This window comes from Pteropus alecto, unplaced genomic scaffold (genome assembly GCF_000325575.1).
Source record: "Pteropus alecto unplaced genomic scaffold, ASM32557v1 scaffold101, whole genome shotgun sequence".
Lineage (NCBI taxonomy): Eukaryota > Metazoa > Chordata > Mammalia > Chiroptera > Pteropodidae > Pteropus > Pteropus alecto.
Genome location: NW_006432945.1, coordinates 2,608,693 through 2,636,134, shown reverse-complemented (window position 1 = coordinate 2,636,134; position 27,442 = coordinate 2,608,693). Strand labels below are relative to the sequence as shown.

The 27,442-nt window shown below is 38.0% G+C and overlaps 1 protein-coding gene and 1 pseudogene across 1 annotated transcript in view; one reads left to right on the top strand and one right to left on the bottom strand.

The window, feature by feature from the left end:
- Positions 1–27,442, top strand: part of KCNH1 (potassium voltage-gated channel subfamily H member 1) — a 309,398-nt gene that overhangs the window by 70,155 nt on the left and 211,801 nt on the right. The window contains exon 6 of the mRNA XM_006907696.3: positions 2,785–3,177. Coding sequence (XP_006907758.1) covers positions 2,785–3,177 — 393 coding nt within the window. The remainder of the gene's footprint in view (positions 1–2,784; positions 3,178–27,442) is intronic.
- LOC107195404 lies at positions 348–902 on the bottom strand (annotated as a pseudogene).

Here is a 27,442-nt window from a genome sequence, read left to right as displayed (position 1 = left end):
TTGAGACTGCCCCTTTCCTAGTCCTTTTGCTAGAGAGAGTGGGCTTTTGTTGGGACTATTTTTGTCTAGTGTTTCTAGGTTGCTGGCTTCTCACCTCCAAGTCTGGGAATATATGAGGCAGAAAGAAAAACCCAATGAACTGCCACAGTGTCATTTCTGGTCAGTTTGCTCTCTTTTCTATACCTTTCTTAGTCTTCTTACATTTGTTTTATATATAATATCCAGGGCTTTTCGTTGTACTTAGTTGGAGGGATAGGGAAAAGTACATTTACTCCATCTTTCCAGAAGTGGAAGTGCCATGCAGTTAATTTTTTAAAACTTTTATTAGCATTTATTTGATGCTGTATTTATTCCTGGTCCATAAGTTTTTGTTTCTTCAGTTTCTGCTGGGATTTCTTTTTCTCGTGTGCAACCTCCCATTCTGGTTTAAGAACAACCTGCCCTTTTTCCGTGAGGATCATCTCAGTGTGGCAGGGAGGGCTCACGTTTGAGTTAACCTGCCCGTGAGCTCTGTATGTTCTGTACCACACCTCGGGAGCTTGGTTCACCTGGATGTGCTCAGCAACCAGAGAATCTACATTTAAACCCTGATGTTCAGCATTACTCTCTGCATTTTTAAGCACGTGCAGCAAAAATTCAGCACTCTTTTGGGGCCAGCAACCCTGCATCCAGCCCCACAGTTTAGCCTGGGCATGCCTACCAGCTCCACCATTATAATGACAGAATGGCACACATTCCTTCTCTAAAGTGACATCCTTCAGATACTTGGCGGCTTTTCAGATATGCATACCCTTGATGGCCTGGGCAGTTTCAAGAGTGTTCTTAAAGTGAACATGAAGATTTGAATCTCTTGATTTGCATGATTATGTAGGCTTTTCTGGGTCAAGTGAGTAGCAAACCATTTTCAAAGGTTACCTCAGGCTGCTTATGGTGAGAGACCCCATTCAGTTAATTTTATTTGCTTTATTCTTATAGGTCAATTCCTTTTCCTGCCTGAGGTGTCAGAGCCCAAGCTTCGATAATCACTCTTGTATAAGTTCATTTCATGGGGAGAGAAATTAAAATCCTAAGTCTAGAAGAGCTCTGTGCATCAATGGGAGGGATGGAAAGAATTCCCATACCTAAAGGTGCACACTGAGCACTCTGGATTTCTAGATTTTTTTATTGGTCATGTTTTAAGGCCTGGGACCAACCATAGGAGGAGCAGGAATATTCAGATTATTTTTATATTTGCTAACGGGTCTTTAACCTCTGGAGGGAAAAAGTTCTCATGACACAAGGGGAAGTTTAACCTACAGATTTATGAGAACCTGTAAGTGGTACAGAGGAGCAGTTGGGGTAGGGGTGCGGGTGGGGATGCGGGGTGGGGAGGGATCCCTTCCAGCTTGGCCTGACCTCTGAAAGCATAGCTTTTTGCCTTTGACTCTTGAAGTGAAAGCCATTTATGATACTGTCTTGGAGCCAAGCTTCTCCGGACTTCTTCCTTCACTGAGTATGCTTAGTTAAAAACTTGTTATTTAGAGAAATGAAGCCTTGGTATGGGAAAGCATGTGTTTTTAATTGAGTTGGATCTAGTTTGGGATTCTGGTTCTATCTTTTGCTGGCCACGTGACCTTAAAGTTCATTCATTCACTTAAAAATAGTCTTGTAGTACCTACTCTGGGCCAAGTACCATGCCGGGTTTTTGGAATAAAGTAGTGGGTACCTTTCATTACTCTGTTTTCTTCTTTTTCTAGCCATCAGCAAGTTCAGTTAGTTTTACTTCAAAAATATACCCCAAATCGGACTACTTTTCTCTTCTGTTCTATCTTTTCCCCAGGTTGTTATAATAAGTTTCCTGATTCTATTCTTCCCTCTAATTCTCTGCCTCAATTCATTACCTATGAAGCAGGCGGCATGATCTTTTTTTTGATATGCATCAGATTATTTTCTTGCTTACCAACCTCCAGTTATACTCAGATGTACTAAGAATAAAATCCAGTGCCTCCCCATGGTCCACTAGGTCCTGGTTTCTGCCTCCCTTCTGAGCTCATCTAGCATCCCTTTGCCTCTCATTCTAGCATCCCTCTGCCTCTCATTCACGCTGGACTTCTGTCGTTTCCTGCATGTATCAAGCTTGTCCCACCGTGAGTTCATTACGCCAGTTATGCTCTCTGCTTAGGATAATTTTTCCACATAGGTTTGAATGGCTGTTTCTTTGCTGTCATTCAGATTTGAGTTTAAATACTCTCCCCTACCTTATTCCTCAAGTCACGGTCTATCAAATCACTGTGTGTCCCTCGCCACCTCTTATTTAGCTCTTACCACGATTTGAAATTACCTTGATTTGCCTACTAGACTGAGCTTCACAAGAGAAGAAATTATGCTATTTCCTTCATTACTGTATGTCCAGTGCCTAGAACAGTTCCTGGCACAGAGCAGTAAATATTTGTTGAATAAAGTTGCTTAATTCTCTTGAACCTCAGTTTCTCACTTGTTGCATAAAATAATAATTGGCTAATAAAACGAAGTTGTATTTAGAATTAAGTGAGAAAATAAATGTATGTGAAGTATTTAGCACAATGCTTGGCACACAGTAAGCCAATAGAGTTTGCCATTGTTTTGTTGTGGTTATTTATATGAGAATGTCCATTTCCATTCTCTCAGACTCCTGTAGTACTTGCTCTTGCACCTACCGATCCGTCTGGAGTGTCATGAATATTTGTCAATGACAGATGCTAACTGGTTAGATGCTCGCAATTAAATCCTAACTTAGTTCTCTCTTGGCCATGTTTTTCTGTACAGGTCCTGCAGCTGGGCTCAGACATCCTTCCCCAATACAAGCAAGAGGCACCAAAGACTCCCCCTCACATCATCTTACATTACTGTGTTTTTAAGACCACGTGGGATTGGATCATCTTGATCTTAACCTTCTACACAGCCATCTTGGTCCCTTACAATGTCTCCTTTAAAACCAGGCAGAACAATGTAGCCTGGCTGGTTGTGGATAGCATCGTGGACGTCATCTTTTTGGTGGACATTGTGCTGAATTTTCATACCACCTTTGTTGGACCAGCTGGGGAGGTGATTTCTGATCCCAAACTCATCCGTATGAACTACCTGAAGACGTGGTTTGTGATTGACCTTCTGTCCTGTTTGCCATATGATGTCATCAACGCTTTTGAGAACGTGGATGAGGTTAGTGCCTTTATGGGTGATCCAGGGAAGATTGGTTTTGCTGATCAGATTCCACCACCCCTGGAGGGGAGAGAGAGTCAGGTACATCCCTCAAATCTCAGACCTTGTTGTCATGTCTTTAAAGCTGGATTAAATGTGGGAGGTCAACAGAAGAATAATTAATGGGTGGGAGCTAGCATGACTGATGTTCGGAACAGAGGGAGCATGCTTGATAGATATCCTTGCCTGCTGTTCTTACCTTTGGAGGTTCAGAGGTCCTGCATGTAAGCGAATGATGTGGAAGAGACGCAAGGCTTCCCTCTTATTCCACGTGGAGTGCATGCCACGGGCTCGGGTGGTGGGGCTGCAGAAGCAGGTATGCACCGCTGCTGCATTGCTGAATCTTTCACTCTGTATGCAATTGCTGAATGTCTACCTGTTGATCATCCTACTTATGACTTTTCTATCATCTGCTGCTTACTTTGGCTGTTTCATTTTAATTAACTCCTAGCAACAAGGCTGCTGTTTCCTCCCAAGTTTATTTGCTTATATCTTTTATTTAATTTGGGGTAGGGGTAAATATTGGAAAAGAATGAATTTCTTTGCTAAACTGAATTTTGGAGGTGACCAGTGGCATTCAGTTGTCTATACTTTTCCTTGCTAAATTTGCTGAGGTTGTCAGGCTGTGGTTAAGAGTAATGTTGTTATTGGATTACACTGCTTTGGATTGTTAGTCCTGCAGGCGATGGAAGGTATTAAAAGAAGATAAATGCCCTGTGAATGTGTTGGAATCAGGACATGCTTCAACAGTCAGTGAATGGGTGCCTGGGACATGTTGCAGCAGGAAGGGTCACGGGCTACTTAAAGGGATGTTCTCTTTGAAAAAGCAAGGATGTCAAGTCATTGCAAAGGAAAATGTCAGATTCTTATCTGCTTTAAGTGTTCTATGGGAATTGTTCTTTTTTTTTTCCCTACTATTTGACAGTTCACCTGGCAAATCTTCAGCTTCAGGCAGCAATGCACCCCCATTGCCTCAGGTTACAGAGGGTCTCAGAGTTCTTAGTCTAGCTGGGCTGTTAACTAGGTGGGTAACCCAGGAAGCCATCTGGAGGCTGAGTTGGGGCAAAATACACTCTCGGGGCAAAATACACTCTCAGGGCTAAATGGCTGGTGGGATTCAGTCTTGGAAAAGCTGGAAAGAACAGTCAGCTCCCTGCCAGGATAACAAGGTCTGGCCAGTGACTCTGTTTTGCTGGTGGCATATGGTGTCTCTTTGCAGCAGTGGGCGAGGACTTGAGCGCCTTCCTCTGTGAGAACCCAACTACCTCAGTTCTCTTTCCAGTAAAGAGGAGCTGATATCCAGATGCTCTCGACTCAGAACAACCCCCGCTTTTACCTCTGTAGTGTGTTTAAATATGCTTTAAAATTCCAAGGAATAATTCTCTGTGTGGATTTTGTAGGGGGATTAAGTGAGTCGAGATGGATCATTTACAAGAACAAAATCACCCCTAAAGTGAACGTTGGGATTCTTAAATGTGAATTTTAGTCTATGTTGGGAATGTTTTTCTCTGTGAACACATTTCTAGAAAATTTTATGTTTGTGAGGAAAATATGCTCATTTTGGCTTAGATAATTCAAATGAATTATTTCAACCTAAAAGAGCTTCTTATACACACATATGGGAAATTAAATTTAACTTTAAAAAAAGCACTTGGGGTTTTAAATTAAACCCTTTGCTATTTATAGCGATGGCACTGAAGTTTTGAAGATAAATAGAACAGTTCTCTGGCTTCCACAGGGTCTTACTAAACATTGGTGGAGCTATAAACACATATGTAAATGTGTCAGGATTACCTTGCAGGTTAGCAGAGCAGACAGCTTCTTCCCAGGTACTGTGTATGTTGGGCTGGAACTCCTTTGCCGTTAATCGTGAATACCCCTGACATGGTTTCTGACTTCTAGATTCATGAAATGGATTGTAGGTAGGAAAAACATCATTTATCTGTGGCTTTCTAGTTGGCAAAGAGTTTAGCATCAGAGCTCTTACAGCCATCTCTTGATCATAAATAACAGTATACGTATTAAGGGGCTATAGCTATGATTTGTTTCTGCAAAGATTTGATTTCATATTTAGTACTTCCTTTTAAAGCTTTGGCTGACACCTGAAATAATGCCTTTTCATACCAGTTTGGTGGTGTTGGGGGTGATCAGTGTGAGGAACTTGAAGATTTGGCATCCAGTCCTCCTGGTATCACCTATTAGGACAGTTGGGAGCTTTGTGTATGTCATTTAGCCTTTCTAAAGTACAGTTTCCTATCTACATCTTGGGGATAACACTGCGTTAGTTACCTGCCTGAAGGCATGGCATTTGGGCAGTGGATTATTTGAGTTCCCTTCCAGCTGCAAAGTCTAGAGAGTTCTAAAATCTCATCTGCACACTGACCTCCTACCTGTGGTGGGAGTGGGAGGAAGGTGGGGTGGGGCAGGGGCATTTAGTAGGTTATAATAAGTAGACCTACTGGAGGTCAGAGCCCAGTAGGACCATAGAGGTCATCTTGTTCAAACCTCTTAACTCACAAATAAGGAAACAGACTCAGAGGGAACGTGAGTCAGTCATGATGACACAGCAAATCATATGGTCACAGTAATAACGAGTCTCCATCTGACTCTTCTCTATTCTTAATAACGACACTTTTGAAAAAATAGGGACAAAATGTTGATGGATACTGTTGAGTCAAAACTGATGAAAAAGCTCCCGATGTGCATGGCTCACCCCTTGGTGTGAGTGTTGTGGGGGGGACCTTGGGCACTGGGTACTGGGAGCAGGGCAGCTGCATTTTCCCCAAGGCAACTGTGTTGGTGATGAGATGGGCAGTTTAAGATGCTCGCCGAGGGACAGACCTGGCATGGTTTTCCAGCCACAGGCATTTTTGTTAAAAGGCACCATTAAATTAGTGCTCATGGAGAGCTGGTGGGCTTCGAAGCAGTTAGGGAGGCCATGAAGGGTACCCATCCTGCAGAACCTGGGTTAGGCTGCGGGAAAATCCTTTTGATAGGAGAGTTCTGATGAATGACCCAGTGGGTTCACATTCACCACATGCTACCTTCTTACGCTCTGTTGTAGAGTTGCTTATCTAACATGGCAGCTCCGTCTGCTTCCGGCCTTTTCTCTGGGAGAGTGTGGGGAGAAAGAAGAAATCACGTGCTCATTTCTCATTAAAAAAAAAATACATGGCGCTACAGTCCTCTGGTGTCCTTCCAATTATGCCATCTGTGTGTGGGGCGTGGGGGTGTGTATGTGGGTGTTGGGGGTGGGGAGCTCTCGAAGTTCAAGGATTAGACCCACCCACGGCTTGGGTCAAGAAAGAACCAGGGTTAAATTGCTAAAACCAGCAATTGTGAATTCAGTCCTGTGGATACAGCCCATCTCCACGATTGCAGCCACACAAATGATCCCTTTGGGCTCAACTTGTTTCACTTATGTAGATGGCCTACATTTGCGTCATTCTCCAGTCTGTTGGTAATAATCTGTTTTGATGGCTGTTTGGGAATAGGTTTGCACATTAGCTAAACTGGTTAGAGGACAAAAGGTCTGGAAACTGGGTGAACTAAAGCCTGGATGGGCATGCTGAAGTGGAAGCCAAATGAGTCACTTTTGGCACTTTGTGGATTATTGTCCTGGTGCGCTTCATGGATTAAAGATGGAATTATTACTCACAAACATATTCCCTCTCCTAAGGAAACTATATTGTTTATTGTCATTGGAGTATGGGAGTGCAAACGGGAGAATGGAGCGAAACACGTGATCTCCCAGGTACAATTCTGTCACTCTGGGGTCTGGGGCCAAGAGCTTCTTATTTCTGGCTCTGTGACCTCGGAGTGCCAGTGACACCGCTGACACTGGCCAAGAGCCCATTCATACAGGAAATGCTCACCTTAGAGCAGAACGCTGATGAAAAGATGATAGCACTGGCAATAGCTTCCCTTTATCCAGGACTCCTGCATGCTGAGACTTCTGAGACACTTTGGGGTAGGTGGATTAAAGAAGGCTTCCTGGGGCGGAGGTGGGGGCAGCCTGCTTAGGAAGGTGTTGGAAGAAAGGTGGAACCCTGATGGGTGGGGAAAGGAAGAAGACCACGTGAGAGCAGAAAAAACTAGGCACAAGGTGTTCTATGTGGAGCTGGGAAAATTTTCTTTGGTTTCATCTTTGTGAAGTAAGACAAATGTTAGTGAAAAATCAGCCAGTCACTTGTTAGTGAATCTCTTAACTCAAGCGAAACTCTAAAAGGGCAACAGGAGGTGCCCGATCTGGCTCTAATCGATGAGAACCCTGGTTGGCAGTCCGTGTCGGAGCTGCGCAGATATCCTATGATTTCTTCCTATATTGTCATGTGATGTTTAACTCTGGAGTCCACGTGTTAGCTTATTAGAAAGAGCGCTCTAGGTTTCAGAGGAGAAATATTTAGCTTTAAGGATGTGCTCCCAAATGAAGCCAGACAAATGGGTAAATTTGAGAGCCTCTGAACAATCTTTAGAAAAATAAATTTTTCCTTTCAATTTTTTTACATTTTATATGTAAAAATTTAGAAAATATAGATGAAGGAATCAAGATTGACTATAATTTTATCTCATTGATAACATTTTGGCACACAGTAAGACCTCACTTAACGTTGTCAATAGGTTCTGTGTCTTTAAGCGAAATGATGTGTAACAAAACCAGTTTCATCATAGGTTAATTGATAATAAACAAGAGTTGAGTTCCCGTGGCATCTCATCAACATAGATAACAAAATGATGCTGAATGAAATATGATATGAGGACCTGCTACATATTGTTTCAGGTGTTTTTTTTTCTCTTGGAATATGTGCATATGTATGTTTACATGTATTTTAATAAAATGGAATTATACTCTTATGTAGTGAGTAGTAACTCACTTTATTATCTTAAAATAGGTTTTAACACATTAAATATTATGATATTAAATATTTCTTTTAAAACATGAATTTAAATGATTATTTAAATTATATTATTTAAATAGTCCATTGTAAGGACATATTTGTGTTTCACATTTAGGTAATTTCCTTTTTTTTTTAAATTATAATAATGCCACAGAGAATATAAATAAGCCTATGTCACATTCCTGATTCTTTTTCTTTCTTTCTTTCCTTCCTTCCTTCTTCCTTCCTTCCTTCCTTCCTTCCTTCCTTCCTACCTTCCTTCCTTCCTTCCTTTCTTTTTTGGTGGAGTACAACTTATATAGGAAAGTGCTTGAAACATAAATATACTGCTTAATGAATTCTTCCAAAGCAACCATCTATGTAGCCATCATCTAAGTTAAAAAAAATAGAACATGACCAACTCCTCAGACATCTCTGGTCTCTTTTAATCACTTTTCCCTTCCTCCTCCCCCAAAGTAGCCACCATTCTAACATTAGTTTAATCTTGTTTATAGAAACGAAATGAGACAATGTATTTTTTATGTTGTCTTATTTGATTCAGTACTACTTTGGAGAGATTCAAGCATGTTTTTGAGTTTATCAGTTAGTTCAGCAGTCCCCAACTTTTTGGCACCAGAGATGGTGCTCCTATGAGAATCTAATGCCTGATGCTCTGAGGTGGAGCTGAGGTGGTGATGCTGGCGCTGGGGAGTGGCTGCAAGTACTGATGGATCTTTGCTTGCTGGTCTGCCACTCACCTCTTGCTGTGCAGCCAGATTCCTAACAGGTCACGGACCAGTACTGGTCCATGGTGGTTGGGGACCCCTGAGTTAATTCATTGTCATTGTTTCATGTAACTTACTGTATGACTATATTTCCATTTATTAATCCAATCTACCATTGATGTTTGTTTAGGTTATGTTTTTATTTAAAAAAAAATTCTTATTCATATTCTTAGAACACTCATTTCTATTGGAAAGAGTAGAAGTTTTGGGCCACAGGTATTATGTGTATTATTTTGTAAATACTGCCAAACAGTTGTCCAAAGTGGTTGTACTGTGGTTGCAAAAAATGATTGCAAGATAATTCCCCTGCTTTGCTTTGTCGCTAACACTAGTATTTTCAGTTTATTTAATTCTAGCTAATCTAATGAGTTTGTAGTGATTTCTCATTGTAGTTTTGATTTGCAGTTTTCTAATGCCTAAAGAAGTTTAACATATTTTTATACTTTTTCGTTGGGGGTGGTCACTTTCGTTATACTCTTTAACGAAGTGCCTATGTAGTCTCTTTTTCCATGTACAATAGTTTTGTTAAAAGTTTTCTTTTAACAAAAGTGATTTGTAGAAGTTCTTTATATAGTCTAGATATGAGCCCTTTGTGCAATATATGTAATGTAAAATTTTTCCCCATTGTATGGCTTTCCTATTTCCTCTCAATGCTATCTTTTGATGAACAAAAGTTCTTAATTCTGTTAAAACAATTTATCAATCTTTGTATCTTGTATCTTGTTTAAATTTCATGCTCCCAAGTTAAAGAAGATATTTTTCTATATCATCTTGCAAAAGTATTTTTGCTTTTTATTTACACTTAGATCTGCAATCCACTCAGAACTAATTATTATGTATGATATAAGATAAAGATCAAGTTTAACATTTTTGTCCATGTGGATATGGCTATCTGGTTGACCCAGGAAAAAAATACCACTTGAAAATACTGTCTTTTCTCAATTTTCTGCAGTCCATCCTTTCACATATCAAGTATCTATATAGGCGGTCTTTTTGTTGACACAATTCTTTTCCGTTGATTTGTTTGTCTATTCCTACACCAATATCACATTGTGTTAATTGATGTAGTTTTGTAATATTTTAACATTCGTTTCATTTCTTCCTTAAATATTTGGTAGAATTTATCAATGAGTCAATCTGGGCTTGGAATTTTCTTTTTAGAGGTTTTCAATTATAGATTTAATGATTTTCATAATCAAAGACCCATTCAAATTTTCTATTATTTCTGGAGTCGGTTTTTGTAAACTGTATTTTTCTAGGAATTTTTCTATTGCATTCCAAATTTCAAAGTTATTGGTGTACAGTTGTTCATAAATAATATCCTTTTCTTTTTTAATGTATATAGGATATGTAGTAGTGTTCCTTTTTTCATTCCTGATTCTCGATACTTGTTATGTGCTCTCATTCTCATTCATTCATTCATTCTCTCTCCCTCCCTCTAGTATTTAATCAGTATTACCCAGAGTTTATTAGCTTTATTATGAAATGTTTTCAAAGAAACTTTTGTTATAATTTTGGAATTTGTATATCTTTCTGGTGATTTGAGGCTTGTAACTTTGTGAAATATGTATGTCTAGTAATAATTTTGCTTTAAAGTCTACTTTGTGGGATATTAATAGAGTTATATCAGTTTTTTGTTTATTTGCTTTTGGTGTTTACATGTTATATTTTTTTCATCCTTTAATACAAACCTCACTATATCCTTATAGTTTAAATATATCTCTTTTAAGCAGCCTGTATTTTAATCCTGTCTGATACAATTGCCTCTACTTTGAAGGATTTAATTCATTGTCTTTAATTAATGTGATATTTTGGTTTATATATTCTATCTTGCTCTTTGTTCTTTCTTTGTCTCATCTGTTCTTTGCTTCTTTTTTTTGTTTCTTACGTTCTTTGGGGGTTTATAATTTGTATTATTCCAACTCCCTGTTAACTTTTTCTTTTTCTGTTCTTTTAGTGGGTACTCTGAAAAATACAACATGCATTTTTCTAATTCTATTAAAAATCAGTATCTGCGCATCTCAGATGTTGCAAGGATTTTAGAAGACCTTAAATTCTTTTACCATCTTCTTCACTCATGAGCTGTTGTTGTCAAGTATGTATATTCTCTTTGTATTTTCATTGTCGTTTTATGTAGCCAATGCTAATTTATGTCTATTACCTCTTTTACTATTCCTTATCCCTTCCACCATCTGTTAGCTTCCATTTGGTAAATTCTTCCTTCTGCCAGGAGAGTATCGTTTAGTATTTAATTTAGTCTGCCAGCGGCAAATTCTCTTGTTTTATTTTTCCGAAAATATCTTTATTTCTCTTTAATTCTTGAAAGATGTTTGCACTGGACATTGAATTCTAGATTGGAAATTATTTTCTTTTGATTATTTGAATATATTTTTTTCATAACCATCTGACTTCTATTATTTTTTTGCAAATTCAGCTCTTGGTCTAATTGTTGTTCCATTGCAGGAAATCTGTCTTTTTTCCTATGGCTGCTTTTGAGATATTTTCTTTTTCTTTATTTCTTTTCTTTTCTTTCCTTTTCTTTTCCTTCTTTCCTTCCCCTCTCCTCCCCTCCTCCTCTTCTTCTTGTATGTCTAGCAATTTATTGTGAGATATCTAGGTATCCACCATTTTATGGGTAAGAGATAATTAATGAAGGGGCGATTTACAAAGGCATCGGGCAACATGTAGAGAAACACCAAGGGATAGTGCAGACCTGGGGCTAGTAACAGCAGGAGGCTGGATTAGGATTAGATTTAGGAGGCTTTAATACCTCTAGAGGAAAGAGTAATATGAGCTTTTACTAAATACTGGAAGCAGAGAGACAGTGTGGAGAAAGCTACTTTATAGAACTCCCACCTTTGGTTGAGGGAAGCAGGTAGCTTATGGTGACCTGTAGGAAGACCATGGGGGAACTTAATACCCTGATCTCACTCTCCTTTCTTCTCCCTCCGATCTCTATTAGTTCTCATTGACAGCCTGGGACACTGAGCAGGAAAATGGATAGAGGAGCATCTGGGGTTTCTAGGGATTCTTAAATCTGTGACTCAGGTATCACAAACGTTTTCTGTAAAGGTGCCAATACGTATTTTAGGCTGTGTGGACCACATATGTTCTCTCTTCCCTCTCCTCATCTTTTGACCCTTCAAAAAGTGAAAACCACTCTTAATTTACAGTCTATGTCAAAACAGGCAGCTGGCTAAATTTGGCTGACCCCTATTATGGACTGAGGGTTTTGTTTTTGGGGAGAAAGGATCAGTTTTAGAGAATCAACCAATACTTTTCTATAACTTTACTGTCATTTTTTCTTTTCTCTACTCTGTCATTTCCAGGACACATATGCTAACCCCTTTCATTGTATTTCCTGTGTCGCTTACACTCACTTTTGTATTTTCTAATCTTCTGTCTTTCTGTGAATCATTGTGCATTTTTCTTCTGACTCATCTCCCAATTTCCTAATTTACACTTTAGCTTTGCCTAATTACTTTTAAACCCTTGTATTACATTCTTAAGTTTGGTCGTTGTATTTCTTAGTATTAAAATTGTTATTTGCCTTATTTTATAGTTTCTAGTTTTCTGCTGAAATTCTTAATCTTGTCTTTCGTCTTGTCAAATGCATTAAGGATGATTATTTTAATGTCTGTATTCAAACTCCATAATCTGGAGTGTTTGTGGGTCTCATTCTGTTGTATTCTATTCTTTGCCTTAGTTTTCTTAAAAAATAGTTTTCTCTCTTCATGTGTCTTGTTATTTTTGGTTGTGTACTGGACATTCTGTGTGGAAAATTGTAAAATATTTTGGGTCCTAGTATGGTGTTATTTTCCTCCAGAGAATATTTAAATTTGCTTGTAGATAGCTAAGAGTGCTACAATCAGAGTCATCTGAATATAGTTTTCAGGATCAAGGATTTTGAAAATGAATTTAGAGACTTTTTCTGATTCACTTTGCTCTAAGGAATAGCCATTGTGATTCCAATGAATATATGATTACCAGGACCCCTTTCTTTGGTAACTCCTTGACGTTTACTTTGTCCTCCTAAATCCAAGAGGCTGTCAAAAGTAATGCTCAGATCTTCAGCTTCTTAGCTGCCGCTACAAAATTGGCAAATGCTCTAGGGAGAACGCTACTCCAAATCCTAAACTTACTTTTTAGGTTTTCATCATCTTACAGATTTGACTTCATAATTCTTCACTGCCCTGCTAGATTACTGATGCATTCAAGCGGATTTTAAAAATAAGGGTTTGTAGTTGTTTTCAATGGGAGAGTTCAATCTAACTTCTTAGTTCACTGTTACCAGAAGCCCCTGATTATTTCTTTAGGAAAATTATTAAAAGTAGAATTATTAGAACAGTGAGAAAGCACACTTCATAAGCTTTTGATACATACTATCAATTTCCCTATCATTAAGATTGTACAGGTTTACAAAAGTTCATGCTAGTTTTCTCACATCTCACCAACAGCAGATACTAATTTTAAAAATCGCCAATTAGATAGGTCAAAATTGGAATCCCATTGGGTTTTAATTAAGACTATCATTTATACTGTCTAGGTTTGAATTCAGCTTCTGCCTTTTACTAGCCATGTGACCTAGAACAATTATATTTAAGTACTCTGTGCTCAGTTGCTCATCTGAAATATTGGGTTTGAGGTGAGGATTAAATGAGTTAATCTACATGAAGTGAGTAGAACAGTGCTTGGTATTTCAAAACCTCTAAAGAAATGTGTGCTTTATTGTTATTTTCATTATTAATATTTATCTATTCTTAATCAGTGGTCAGAGTACCATGCTACTAAGGTCTTTGCTTATGCATTTCTTCCTAATTCCCATACATGTCTCTCAAAAATCTTAAACAGCCTTTATGGCTTAGCTTAGATGTTCTTTTACTTGTGATACCTTTTCTGATTTCTCTGAGCCAAGTGTGATGGACTTTCCTATTTGCATTGGAACGAATGTTTGTATCTCCCTGAATTCATGTGTTGGTAGACTTTTTAATATATGAACGCTTTAACACATGTTGAAACCTTAATCCCGATGTGATAGTGTTTGAAGGTGGGGCCTTTGGGAGGTGATTAGGTCATGAGGGTGGAGCCCTCAGGAATGGGATTAGTGCCCTTACAAGAAGAAAGCTAGCTAGTTCTCTTTGATCATGTGAGGATGCAATGAGAAGTCAGCTCTCTGCAGCCTGGAAGAGGGCCTTCACTAGAACTCAACCATGCTGGCACACTGATCTCCAGAACTGTGAGAAATAAATTTCTGTTTGCTAAGCTATCTACTCTTTGGTGCTTTGTTAGAGCAGCCAGAATTGACTAAGACACTCTTCCTCCCCCACAGAATATTATTTTTACTTGGGTTATAGCTAAATTCTGTCTTATACTACAGATCCACAGTGCATTAGCCACAATTCCAAAATCCAAAGAGCTGTGAAAATTCAGTTTTTATAACCTATTTCATGGCAAAATCTCCACTGATCTGAATGTACTTGGAGAAACCTCATCTGAATTGATGTATACTACTTATGGTCTTCATGCATTCCACTTAATCTAAATATTCAGATATTTCTCTGCAGAAATATTAGGGTGCTTCCCAATTCTGCTTAAAGGTATTTGGTCATATATAGCATATGGACCCTATTACCTATCTGAATTTTGGAACCCATTTGGGTGTAAAGGGTTTGGGTGAGGCATTTTGGACCTGAATAGAGAGTTGTGTGTACTTAAGGTCAGGAAACATGGAGCGATTCTCTTAGAACTTAGTTCAATTTCTTAGTCTTATAAGGCATTTTGATATATACATTTGTCCCTTGAACGATGTGAGTTTGAACAATGCAGGTCCACTATATGTGGATTTTTTCATTTGACCTGTGCAGTTCAGACCTGTACTGTTTGAGGGTCATCTGGCAATTGGAAATCCACGTATGCTGAGGGCTGAGTTAAATTATAAGAGGATTTTTGACTCCATGGGCATTTGGTGCCCCTAAACCCTTATTGTTCAAGGGTTGACTATATCTATCTATAATGTATATATGTAAATATTTATATAATACATTAAATTATATGTAATTATTCAATATATGTTTAATTTTATATAATGTATTTAATATATAATGTATTTAATATATAATTTGGCTAACAAACAGAAAGCCTAACCAATAGTCCCTGGAAATACTGGAAGTAGGGTTTTATTTTTTTTTCCCACAATTAGAAATCTATTGGCACACAATTGCTAATATTGATTCAGGGACTTCAGTTTATCTGGGCTGAGATCTCTATGATTCTCTTACTCTTTCCATGTAATCACAGGATGGCTGCTCCAGCTCTAGTCTTCAAGTCCATGTTCCAAATAGGAAAAAGGAAGAATGGCAAAAGGTAAAAGAGCATGTGGTGCCTGAACCTGTTTCCTTTTTGAGGATTTTTTGGACATCTATCCAAAGACTTCTGCTTATATCTCATTGGTTGGAATTGTGTCATATTGTCACACATCTGTAAGGAAATGAAGTGTAGTTTCTAACTGGATACATTGTGCCCCCCAAAAAAAGAATGCCTAGTAAGAAAGAAGGGGAAATGGATATTGGGTTAACAATTAATAGTTTTGGCTACAATAACAAATGTTTTTTGAGGACTTAAAAATGTTTAATAAGTGTTAAATGTTTTATACACCTTACCTCTTGAACTCTCACAAGAATCTTATGAATTTGGTGTCTCATCATCTCATTTTACATATGAAGGTGGTGAGACTCAGAGAGGTTGGTTATTTGTCCAAGGTAGCACTACTAGTAATCTTAGAGTGAGATTTTGAATATAGGCTTGTTTGAATCTTGAAAACACTTCCAACCAGCATGCTATAAATCTACTAGCATCTGCTGACATTGAAAGGTTAGATGGAAGCCAGATTATGAAAGCCAGGTTTGATTGTAAAAAATATGAGTTTAGACTGTCACTAGGCCCACATCATTGTTTCTAACTGGTTTGGATTATGTGTCTCTGCTAGCCAAATCTATGGAATTCATGCTATGGGTTTCTTGTCTCTTTTGTTGAACCTTGTGCTTTTCCCTCACAAGAACTTAGAAAGGGGCTCATCCTTTAAAACTCTGAAGAGATGGCAGCTTTTCCATGAAGATTCTTCTAGGCTAATGTGGTCAATTTCTTTTCTGCATTCCTACAATATTCTGTGCACACACAAACCAAAATATCTTTATGTTTTAGCCATATAATTTTCTTACATGATTAAGGTAAGAAAATTGTGTTTAAACCCAATTTGACTGCAGAAAAGGGATTGTCTTGTTACTTGGCGATTTGTGGCACTTAGCACAGTTTCTCGCACATAGTAGGCACTCAAATATTGGCAGAATGAGGAAAACAAGTGAAAGAGTGAATCAAGACCACACAATTCAGGATAGTAAGAAATAAAGAAGTCTGCAGAAAGTATGTTTTAATTTTAAGCAAAATGTTGAACAAATTGGTGGTATTATCCTTTGGATGCAATTGATGCAAGCTGCTTTTGAATGGATATTTGGAAGGTTGGCAATTCTGTATTTTGAGTTAATTAAAATTTGCTTTTAATTATTTTATTGCCTTTTAAAGTCTAGAAGAGATATTCCCCCCCTAATATTTTAGAAGAGACTTTCTTCCTTAATACTTAATATTTAAACAATGTTCTATCCTGTTTATTTTCATATCTGTTCTCTGAATCTCACAAAACCCCTATAATACATGTTTTGTATGTATTACCTTCTGACTGTTGCTGCAGCCTGAGGCACAGAGAGGTTGTTGCCACATAGGTAGTGAGCGATAGACCGGGTCTCATCTTCTCAGTCGAGCTTCCAGAATTATTGAATGTTTGAATATGACTTGTTTAACTTTGAATTCATTGTAGGGACCCAATTTTGCTTATAGGATTGTGGCTTGTATTGGAATCATCCAGCCCATACCAACAACAACATGCCATGACCACAATATATAGAAAAAGGAGTTCAAAGAACGTAGAAACTTTACAAAGGGTTTTGAGAATTAAAACTTCTCTGGGAATTAGTGTGAAATGTATTCCTCCACGTGCAGGAAAGCTCCATGGGTAAGACAGACAGTTTGGGGATTAGCTGAAGTGTGTCTCAGGGTGCGTCTGATGGCAGAGACTTTTGTAAGAACTAAAGACTAAGCCTTTGTTTAAGAAGTAGTAGTTTCTGTGCGTGTGTGAGTGTGCACGCATGTATGTTTGTGTTACTGCCTTCTTAACATCTTGAAAAATTTTGAAGGCAAGGATGGTACTCAGTACTTATTAATTGACTACATGAGTGTCACTGTGCACATATTGGAAATTAGAGTGTATGAGAACCACTCCTTTTATGTTGAATGAGAAACTCCCAGTAGAGTGATACGACATGATCAAGAAAAGTCCTTAAAAATATTGTCTCTCCCATGAGGCTGCTGAAAACTCTGACTTTTTCCCCTCCTTGTTATTTGTTATATGTTTTCACATTAAACAAAGTAATTAAATTAAAATAGTGCATGAATTTCCCGTGTTACAATTCTGAGAGCAGTGGTGGGGGACTGATTTTTTGTAAACTTCAGGAGTAGGAAAGAAGAGTGTGTCCTCCACTGTCAGACCACGGCCATGTCGGGCGAGGGCCTAGCACAGGATTCTGAAAGCAGGGCCTGCCTCAGAGACATAAGATACATGAGCTGTCTTCTTCCCAATGGCCAAAGATGGGCCCAAGAAAGTGATGCAAATAGTGAGTATAGATTTAGGTGTGTCGTAAACACATGGTCAGATCCATCTGGGGCTATTTAGAAAGAGAGATGGAACCTCATTAAGGAGAAACATGAAAAGAAAAGAAAAAAGAAAAGAAAAGGAAGGGTGCTAAGCGACAGAGGAGACTTCCTTTTCTGTTATGTTATTTATATAACCAGGTTTTTTTGAAATGGATGTACGAAAATGAAAAGATCCTATTTGAATAGAAAAAGCAACCAACAGCATGGCAATACTTAAAGAGAAGAATGGGACCTTGTAAATAATGTCATTTTAAATGTTTAACAGAACTCCTTATTTACGTCTCAATTCAGTAAAAGCTTTTTTTTTTTCTTTTTTTTTTTAAGCAACCACAGAAACAGCTGAGATAGTAAATATAAATGTGTTTTATGCTCTTTGGGAAAAAGTACAGTGGAAACATGCTACCTCCACTCTATTTATTCAATGCTTATCTATTGAACAACCCCAGAAGCAGATCACTGTGTTTAGTGCTTTGGGAGTTTTAGAGGGAAATACATAAACTCTTTTCAGCTTGAGAGTTTTCAGCCAGCTCTGCAAGAAAGGTGTAGCCAGAGATTGGCAGGTAGGATCGTCAGCCCGTCGAACAGCAGTACCTTTCATGATGAAATTACCAGCTGCCTGTTTGACCGTCTCTTCCTAGCTATGTGACCTTGGGCACATTAGCTATCCTCTCTAAATCTTGGTTTTCTTATCTGTAATGAGGTAAGTGTCAATCTTGCAGGGTGTTGTGTGGATTGAATTAGATAATGTTGTAGACTAGTGCAGTGCCTGGCACATTGCTAGCACTTTGTAGCTAGTACCGCCATCATTATTGTTGTTGTTAACCTGGATTGTCTAAAAGAACAATTGCTTCCCTCACGAAGATACTTGGTCCAGAAGTATTGTTATTGGGAAGCTCATCTTTATTCCTGAGGATATAGCCTTGAACCGCCTGATGACCATTCCCATTCTGCCCCTCATGGAACCTTGGCTAAAAGCCGGAAGCCTTGATTGCAGGAGAGGTTTTGTGTAGCATCAGCAATGAAGGCCAGACTGGAACAGCGGTGCTCAGGACTCATTCTGCTTTCTGGTTCTAGTACAACCTGACTGCACATTACAATCACCTAGGTTGCCTGTTGCAAATACGTGTCTTCCACCTCAGTGTATTGAACCCGAGCTCTGAAACTCATATTTTTAACATTCTCCTCAGCTGGTTCTTCTGTAGCCAGCCCAGCTCCTGACTAGCATTTGGAGTCACCTCAGAGCATTTGGAAACTTTCTAGTTGAGCTGTAGTGTCTCCTCTGGTGTTCTAGGCTTTGTCTGCTTGTTTCCTGTTTTCCTGGATCTTGGAATATCCTTGAACATTGACTTGCTGGCTACCTTGGCTCTCCTCTCTTTGAGTTTTTAAGTCTACATCATCCCTCCAAATTTGAATCTACGAAAATTTACTGAGCTCCAGGGAGGCAAAGTATGCAAACAAAGTAGAGTGAATTCTTGCTCCCTCTGATCTTTGCGTATTGCTCTGTTGCACACACCTCTTTGTACTGTAGCGATAATAATTATACTGTAAAAAATAGCTCCTATTTATTGAGTACTTACCATGTACCAGGGATGTACTGGGCTAAGTGCTTTATGCTCATCATCTGATTTTATTTTATCTCTATGACTCAATGAAGGACACTTGCTCCCATTTTATTTTATTTTGTCTTTTAATTTTTTTTTGGTTTTTAATTACAGTTGACATTCAATATTATTTTATATTAGTTTCAGGTGTACAGCATAGTGATTGGACATTTATATAACTTATGAAGTGATCCCCCAATTGGTCTAGTACCTACCTGACTATACACAGTTATTACAGTATTCTTGACTATATTCCCCGTGCAAATGGTATAGCCAAGGCTTGGAGGTGTGAACATGTATGATGTGTTCAGGACATGAGGAGCTGCCCTGGGGCGGGCCTGGAGCATAGTGTATGAGGAAGGAAGTGGGAGATGAGGTTTGAAAGGTTCGATGATGGTACACACCATATTCATCCTAAACCTTAACTTCGGCATAAGGCATTGATTCTATATCATCATATCCAGTAGGGACCGAAGCAAGGGCCTATGGGGAACGTGCCACAGTTATCTTGCCTGTTTTCCCATAATCCATATTGGTATATCAAAACATAGATTGTTTAAGTTATTGTGGAGTTCTAACTAAACTCTATGTTATGCTGCTTTACCACTTTGAATTATTTCCCATAGCTCTTTTCTGTATGAAATCTCATTTTTGATTCTGATAATAAAAATGTGTGGAATATTGATCTTGGAAGCAGTAACAGTTATCACTTACTGAGTTCCTGATTTGCCTAGTACTCTGCGTATGCTCCATAAACAATATCACTTTGACTCCTCACAGCTGTGCAAGGTAGTTATCACTTCTGTTTTGCTGGTGAGGAAACCAAGGTTGAGAACGATTAAGTAACTTACTATCAACTCATGAAGACTCCAGGGATGGAGCTGGGTTTTGAAATTACATTTGTCCGACTACCAAGTCCATGTTGTTTTCCACCAAGCTCTGGGGCTGCCCTGTCCTCCCAATGGGGAACTTAAGGTCTAGAGAGGGTACCTTGCCCAGGGTCACACTTGGAATGGTGAGGCAGCAGCTTGTCCAGGTTATTGTTAGTCTTTTCTTGACCTGTGAGCACCCTGCTGGCTGCCAAATTTCCTTAGCATAACTCTTAGGATAACATGAGTAAATGGCAAGCTGGCCCCCCTGGAATGTTGCAATAGCCATTCTTCCTTATTTGCTCCAAGGATCCACAGTTTTTCCTCCCTCAATAGTTAGGACTCAAAGCTTCTAGTGGTGGCAGTTTAGTCATTATACCCTCTTCTCATATTTACAATAGAATTCACCCATACTTGCTGTGTAAATTTCCAGAAACAGACCATTTGTAAAGCGCTCTTTGACAAGGCTGTAACTCCAGTCTGATTTGAGAATGCTACTGTAATTAGTTATAGGTTGGCATTAGCTAAATTTAATATAATCCATCATGCTTATTAGTGTGGTGGGGGAGAGTTGCACCCTGAAGGAAGGAAAAACTCATTAAATGTAGATGACCTGAGTATTTTCCCAGGCAACTAGGTATACAGAGCAGGGCTGTGTGTTTATAACACCGCAGCTTTTCTGTAATGGCACAGAAGAAATAGCAGGGACTAGGGAAGAGAAGGCACTTAGAAGCTTTAAAAATAAATTGGACTGGTTACAAAGTACCCCTTAAAAAATCAAATAGTGAAACATGAGAGTGGAAAGCAGGATAAGTAACTCTTCAGGTAATTACCAAAATTTTTCAGGTAGGATGGAGTTTCTCCAGGCACAGGTATCTTGATACCCCTAAACTATCCTTAGTAGCTCAATGGTTTTCAGCGTTTGAAAACTCTGCTTTCCATTTCCTGCAGTACTACATATATAAGATACTCTAGATTATAATTACTTTGCATTTTTTAAATTTTTGTCCCTCAATATCAAAACAAATCTTTATTAGTAGCTTGATTTTAAGAGGCATTAGGCGTATGTAGTATATGGCTTTGTTTACTCAATATTTTGAAGGATGTGTCCTTAAAAACAGCACTGTTGTAGCTGGTTACATAGATATCAGAATTAACCCAATATTTAATGGATAGACCATCATACTGGGTTTATTTGTATTTATCTCAGCTGAGGAACAAACCTCAGCTCAACGCTATAACAAGAAAATTTACAGATTGGTTTTGATGTCTATTTTTGTTCGTAAAATTAGTATTTGGCGTCCTTTGCCTTTATTTTGTTTCTTCATAAACACATTGGAAATTTGTCAAAAAATTCACTCATAGCACAGGTTAACATGAGCTTAGGACAGTGTGACCCTTGCGTGGGGCAGATGCATTGAAAAAACACACACTTGACCCCACACTGCATTTTCTGTTGCCACTGGTGGGCTGGCCCATGATCACGGGAGCACTTACAGGATCTCAGGATGTAAAAATGCCACTGCTTGGCCCAACTCATCCCTGGAAAAGCAATCTAAAATGTATGACGTGTACATTTACAAGAAAGTAGCACCATTCTTGTAAAAACAAGAAAAATGAAAAAAATGAAAGAAACAGAGCTACCTAGTTTTCATTTCTGGTTGGACATCTTGCCACTTTATTCTTCATCTTCCTTGGTTGTAGATAAAACCTAAGAAGATATATCGGCCATCTTTTATTTTCAACCTGCTGAGCATGTCAGTCTCCAAAGCATGACAGACACACACACAGCTAGTTGGACAACGCTGCCATTGCAGTGAACAAAATTTACCTGCTTTATTGAATGTTGTCAAGTCTAATCTCAAACAGCAGCACAACATAAAGCATAGCTCTCATTTTATTTTCTTTTTCTTCTAGAATAAGAATCTGATTTTTTATTCTACACAGGCACTGCTTCCCTGCTAAGCCTCATATATTAAACAGAAGTATTTGTGTAAAGTGCTTATAGCTCTTCTGATCTTGCAGAATCTAATTCCAAGTTCTGCTTCTCAAAATTAATTATTACGATCATTTATTACATCTTGGGGCAGTGCTTTCAAATGTGTTACTTCTAAATATTTATCCCACCTGGATTTCCTAGGTGATGGCTGATTACAATGGAACTGGCTTGTGGTATTGTGCTTATTTTAGATTCATCTGAATTTTTAAACAGTTCTCAGGCTGTCTTGCAATAATAAAGCTTTTATTACTTCTCACATCCTTTTCCTATTTATTTAATTTTATTCTCAACATTCCAGTGTGGATGTTGAGAATCTTATAAAAAAAGAAAGACAGAGGTCAGGAGCAATTGACTTATTCAAAGTCTTATTGCTGCTGTGACTATAGATCAGATTTCTTGACTCTTAGATCAATTTTCTAATTTTTGCCTAATTGGTTCCTGAGCTTTACTTGTGATTGATACAAGTTTTTAACATCTTCTTTCAAACCACACTTGTTTTTAACATCTTCTTTCAAACCACACTTCCTCCCCAACCTACACCCCAGACTTATATACACGTTTGCACAGACATGAGTCCATACATATGGATTCCCTTTTCCCCTCACTCTCCATTAGACCATGAAAATTTTAGCTCCTTACTCTGTCTGTCCTCAAGCAGTCTTCACTTCTAGAACTAAGTGAGAAATGAAGGCAGTTGAAGTGAAGAAAATTATTTTGGCGTAGGGTAAAAAAAAAATTCACAGGAAGTTTCGTCGGAGTCGCTAAGATGCCGATCCCATTTTTGCTTCACTTTGACAGTATACATGGACTTTGGGCAATTTGAATATAATTAGGAAGAAGGAGAATCTGGTTTCAGATGTGTCATTCCTCATTGAGATAGTATTTACAGCTAGCAAACCAAGAGATTTTTATACCGAAAATGTTTCTTCTATATTAATGACCTGATTCACTTGGGACAGCCACACAGTTGCTTCTACCGAGTCTTTAAGAAAACCGAACTCTGGCTTTTCATTTTTCATGCTGGTGATTTTCTTCATAGAGTCATGTGTGAGAAAGGGTGATTCATTCCATCTCTGAGTCAATCATGGACTGGATGTAGTTCCTGCAGCGATCATATCTCTAACATCCAGTTTTCTTTTTGGCAATCAGTTCCCTGGCATACCAGTCCACTTCGGCCAATGTATAGAATAAGACATGGGTTAGATTCCCAGCCTGTTTCCATCTGGCCTAAATATGCTGTAGTTGCTGTCTACCTGGAGTGACCTTATCTTAGTGACTTCGGCACATGTTACTCCATTCATGAAAGAATTTGTTCCAAAAGCCAAAGGATTACTTAGAGAGAGGGATATGAGAGCTTCTATTATGGGATATTCATGAAACCTTCTCCTCAGTTTCAAGATACCTAATGGAGATTTAAAAAGTTGTTGTAGTGGAGAATGCATAGGTTCTAGAGCTAGAGGAGCAAGGTGATGCCTACAACTAAGCCTCTGTATCTTTATATGCAAAATGTAGGCAGCAATGTCTGCCTTGTATATACATACACACATACAAACACATGTATGTATACATGTATACTTTACATATGTATACATACACATATACACACTCACATACACATTGCCTAATACATTGTGATACCTGTTCTCATGGCTTCCCATCTTGTTGATTCTCAATATATATCACGTGCCATCACCTATGGAGAGTTTGTTTAGGATGCGAGTAGAGGACTGGATAGACTCTTATTCTCTGCCTGTTACTGCTTATACATTACTCATGATCAGATAATTCAGTTGTAAAACACAGAATCTCTTTTGGTCTTGGAATGTATCATAAAACAGTATACATCATTTTTTCCTTTTCTTTCGGTCGGTCACCTTTTTGTTAGCATGTGCCATTTCTATATCATCTGTCATCAATATCCTTTTGTAATGTTTCAGTTTCTTAATTTACCGGACATTTACTTCAATAAACTCTTAGGTCATTAGCTTCCTGGTAATGCCTGAGAAGGTAGGGACATCACGCTCTCAACAACATGCCGCCTGTAAGTCTCACGTTAGAGCGGGTTAGTTCTGGAAAGATTACTTGAGGCAGCAAGCCCTGTTATCAGTATGTAGAGTCTTATGAGCCCCTAGTATAGAAGATGGTCTTCTCCAACCTATGGGCCCACCCAGTTCTTCCCATTATGGATGCCTTGGCATATTTTGACTTGCATCTGGGGAATCATGTTTACATTTGAGCTCATGTACATTGTCCAGTGTCCAATTTCTTGTTGTATTCATTTAGCAATTGTTTCAGACAAAGCCTGGACTAAAGTTTGCCAACCATGAAGGAAGCCAGAGGAAATGAGATGAAAGAGGTGGACAGTGGAGGACAGAGCATACTTAATCCAAATTCCTGAAATAATTTAGCATTTTGTGAAATGTTAATAATGTCGCTAAATTATAAATGTCTTTGTTAATAAATATTTTGCCAGGACCTCTTGGTATTACTTTGTGAGAAGCTAAAGATAGTGCGATAAATATAATAAAACTTCATTATATTCTTTAATTTGGATTTCACTAATTAATATTACTTCCTGTATAATTTCCTGTTCGAAATAATTTAATTCATTAAATGCTAAATGAATATCTTGGTTGTATAAGAAAAGTATTGTATAGAGTAGGCTGGAGATGGGAGATTAGTTGAGAAGCCACTGTAACTGATTTTAGTAGATAGAGTATAACTAGAGAACTTTCTCGGCTTAAAGCACCAGAAAACACTCTAAAGCTTGAAATAAAAATCTTCTGAGGAAAAGTTCTTAATATAATATAAGAAAAATAGTTGAGGTTACTATGTCAAATATATAGTCAAAGTTTTAATACCTATAATATATTCACAGAGATGAGAAAAATATCAAGATGAGTAGGAGCAAAACAGAAGAATGGAAAATTTACTCATTGGTAAATATAAATAAATAAGAAAACATTCAACCTTTCTAATAATTAAAATTGCTAAATGAAACAATAATGAGAAATTTAAAATGTAGGCTACTTATGGCTAAATGAGGAAATTGGCAAATTATCTCTCTAAAAAGTAACTCTAAAGCTTGACAAAAGTGGCAGAAAAAAATTTTAGTGTTTTAGAAGTTGACCTAAGTTATACAATAATCTGAGAAGCATTTATACTTAAAATTCCACAAACTTCAGATAAGTCCAGTGGCAATACATGGCCTTTTTGCTTGGGGCTCCTCTCATATCTCCCTTTTCCTCCACTGCTCTGTTGGTATGGAAGGTCTGCCAGGGTAAGGCAGCCTCTGAGGACTAGCAATTTTACTGCTACAGCCAAAGGAGATTCACTTGATTTAAAGTGGCTGGTGATGCTCACACCCACCAGCATTGTCAGAGGAAGTGACGATTTCAGTGGTAGGGTGAATGGAGAAGGCCACCATCCTAGTAGCCTGAGGTTGCAGTAGTGATTAGGAAAAGCGTATTCTTGACTGAGATGCAGCAAAGATCAGGGAGAGCCCAAAATATCTACATACTCCTGGACAACCTTAAGACTGCTTGCACATGCAAAGCAGACACGATAAGGCCCAACAGCAAGTAAAATACTAGGCAGACTTAAAACAGTTTGAACTTAAAATTCACTCCCCTACCTACACATAAATTTGTTGGCAGACAATGGAAGCTTTACGGGCTTGAGGTGTTTGATCACATCCCCTGCTTAGGCATTCACTGACTGCCAAGTTATGCAGACAGAGGGGTGAACTCTGAGAGTCCAGGCTTAAAAATAAAAGCAATAATAACAATAGTTTATAAAAAGAAGCCCAGCAGAGACATCATGGACACACACAATGAAGGAGATAGATTTCCCTGAGGTGAATAACTAAACAAACAAACAAATAACAGTAAACTTCAAGGAGAGAAAATCAGTATCTGGAGTTATTACTGTTATATTATCTATAATGTTCAGGTTTCAACAAACATGACAAGGCATATAAAGAAACAATAAAGTGTGACCCATACTCAGGTAAAAAGGCAGTAAGTAGAAGCCCCTTCTCAGTGTCCTCAGATATTGAGTTTAGCAGACCAAGACTTCAACGAAGTTATATACATGTTCAAAGAACTAAATGAAACTATGTATAAAGGAGTAAAGGAGAGTATGACAACAATGACTCAACATATCAGGAACTAGAAATTATAAAACAGAATTAAATCAAAACTCGAGTTGAAAAGTGCAGTAATTGAGATAAAAATTCACTAGGGGGGCTAAACAACAGATTTAAGATGGTAGAGGGAAAAAGAAATGAATTTGAAGATAGATCAAGAGAAATGACCTACTATGGAGAACAGAGGAAAAGAAAGATTGAAGAAAGATGAATAGAACAAAAGACAAAGGGAAAATCCTGAAAGCTGCAGGAGAAAATGACTAATGGGATTATCGATAAATTAAAGGCTGACTTCTCATCTAAAACAATGGAGGCCAGAAAACAATGGGATGGCCTGTTCAAAGTGCTTAAAATGAAAACAAAAACAAAATTCCATTCAGCCACATTCAACCAAGAATTCTATATTCATCAAAAATATCTATTATAGATTAAAGTAAAACAAAAAGCTGAGGGAATTGGTTGCTAACAGAAATGTCTTACAAGACACACTAAGTCCTTTGGAATGAAAAGGAAATGACATTAGATTTAACTTGAATCCCCAGGAAGAAGTGAAAAGCATCGACTAGCTGGGTTAGTAAAAAAGACTTGTAAATATATATTTTTATGATTTCTTCTCCTAATTTTGTTATGATATAAGATTATATAAAGCAGTAATTATAATAATATGTTATTGAGTGTATAACATATATAGATGTGATGTTTATGACAATAATAGCACAAACTCTTAAAAATAGAGTAAGAGGGAATACATCAAAATTTTATGAGACTAGTAGTACTCTGATGACAAGACAAACAGAGATGTAAGAAAACAATTGACCAATATCTCTTATGGACACAGACACAAAACTTTTAAACAAAATATTTGCAAATCAAATCTGGCAAAATAGAAGAAGAATTATTCACTACGATCAAAAGGGAGTTTTCCCCAGGAATTCATATTTGCTTTAACATCTAAAAGTTAATTAATGTAACATGCCTCATTAATAGAATAAAGGACAAAGGCCACATGATCACCTTGATAGATGCAGAAAAAAACATTTAATAAAATCTAACACCCATCCATGATAAAAAATCTCAACAACTAGGAATAGAAAGGAACTCCCTCGACCTGATAAAGAACATCTGCAAAATACCTACACCTAACATTGTAACAGTGAGAAATTGGATGCTTTATCCCTAAGATCT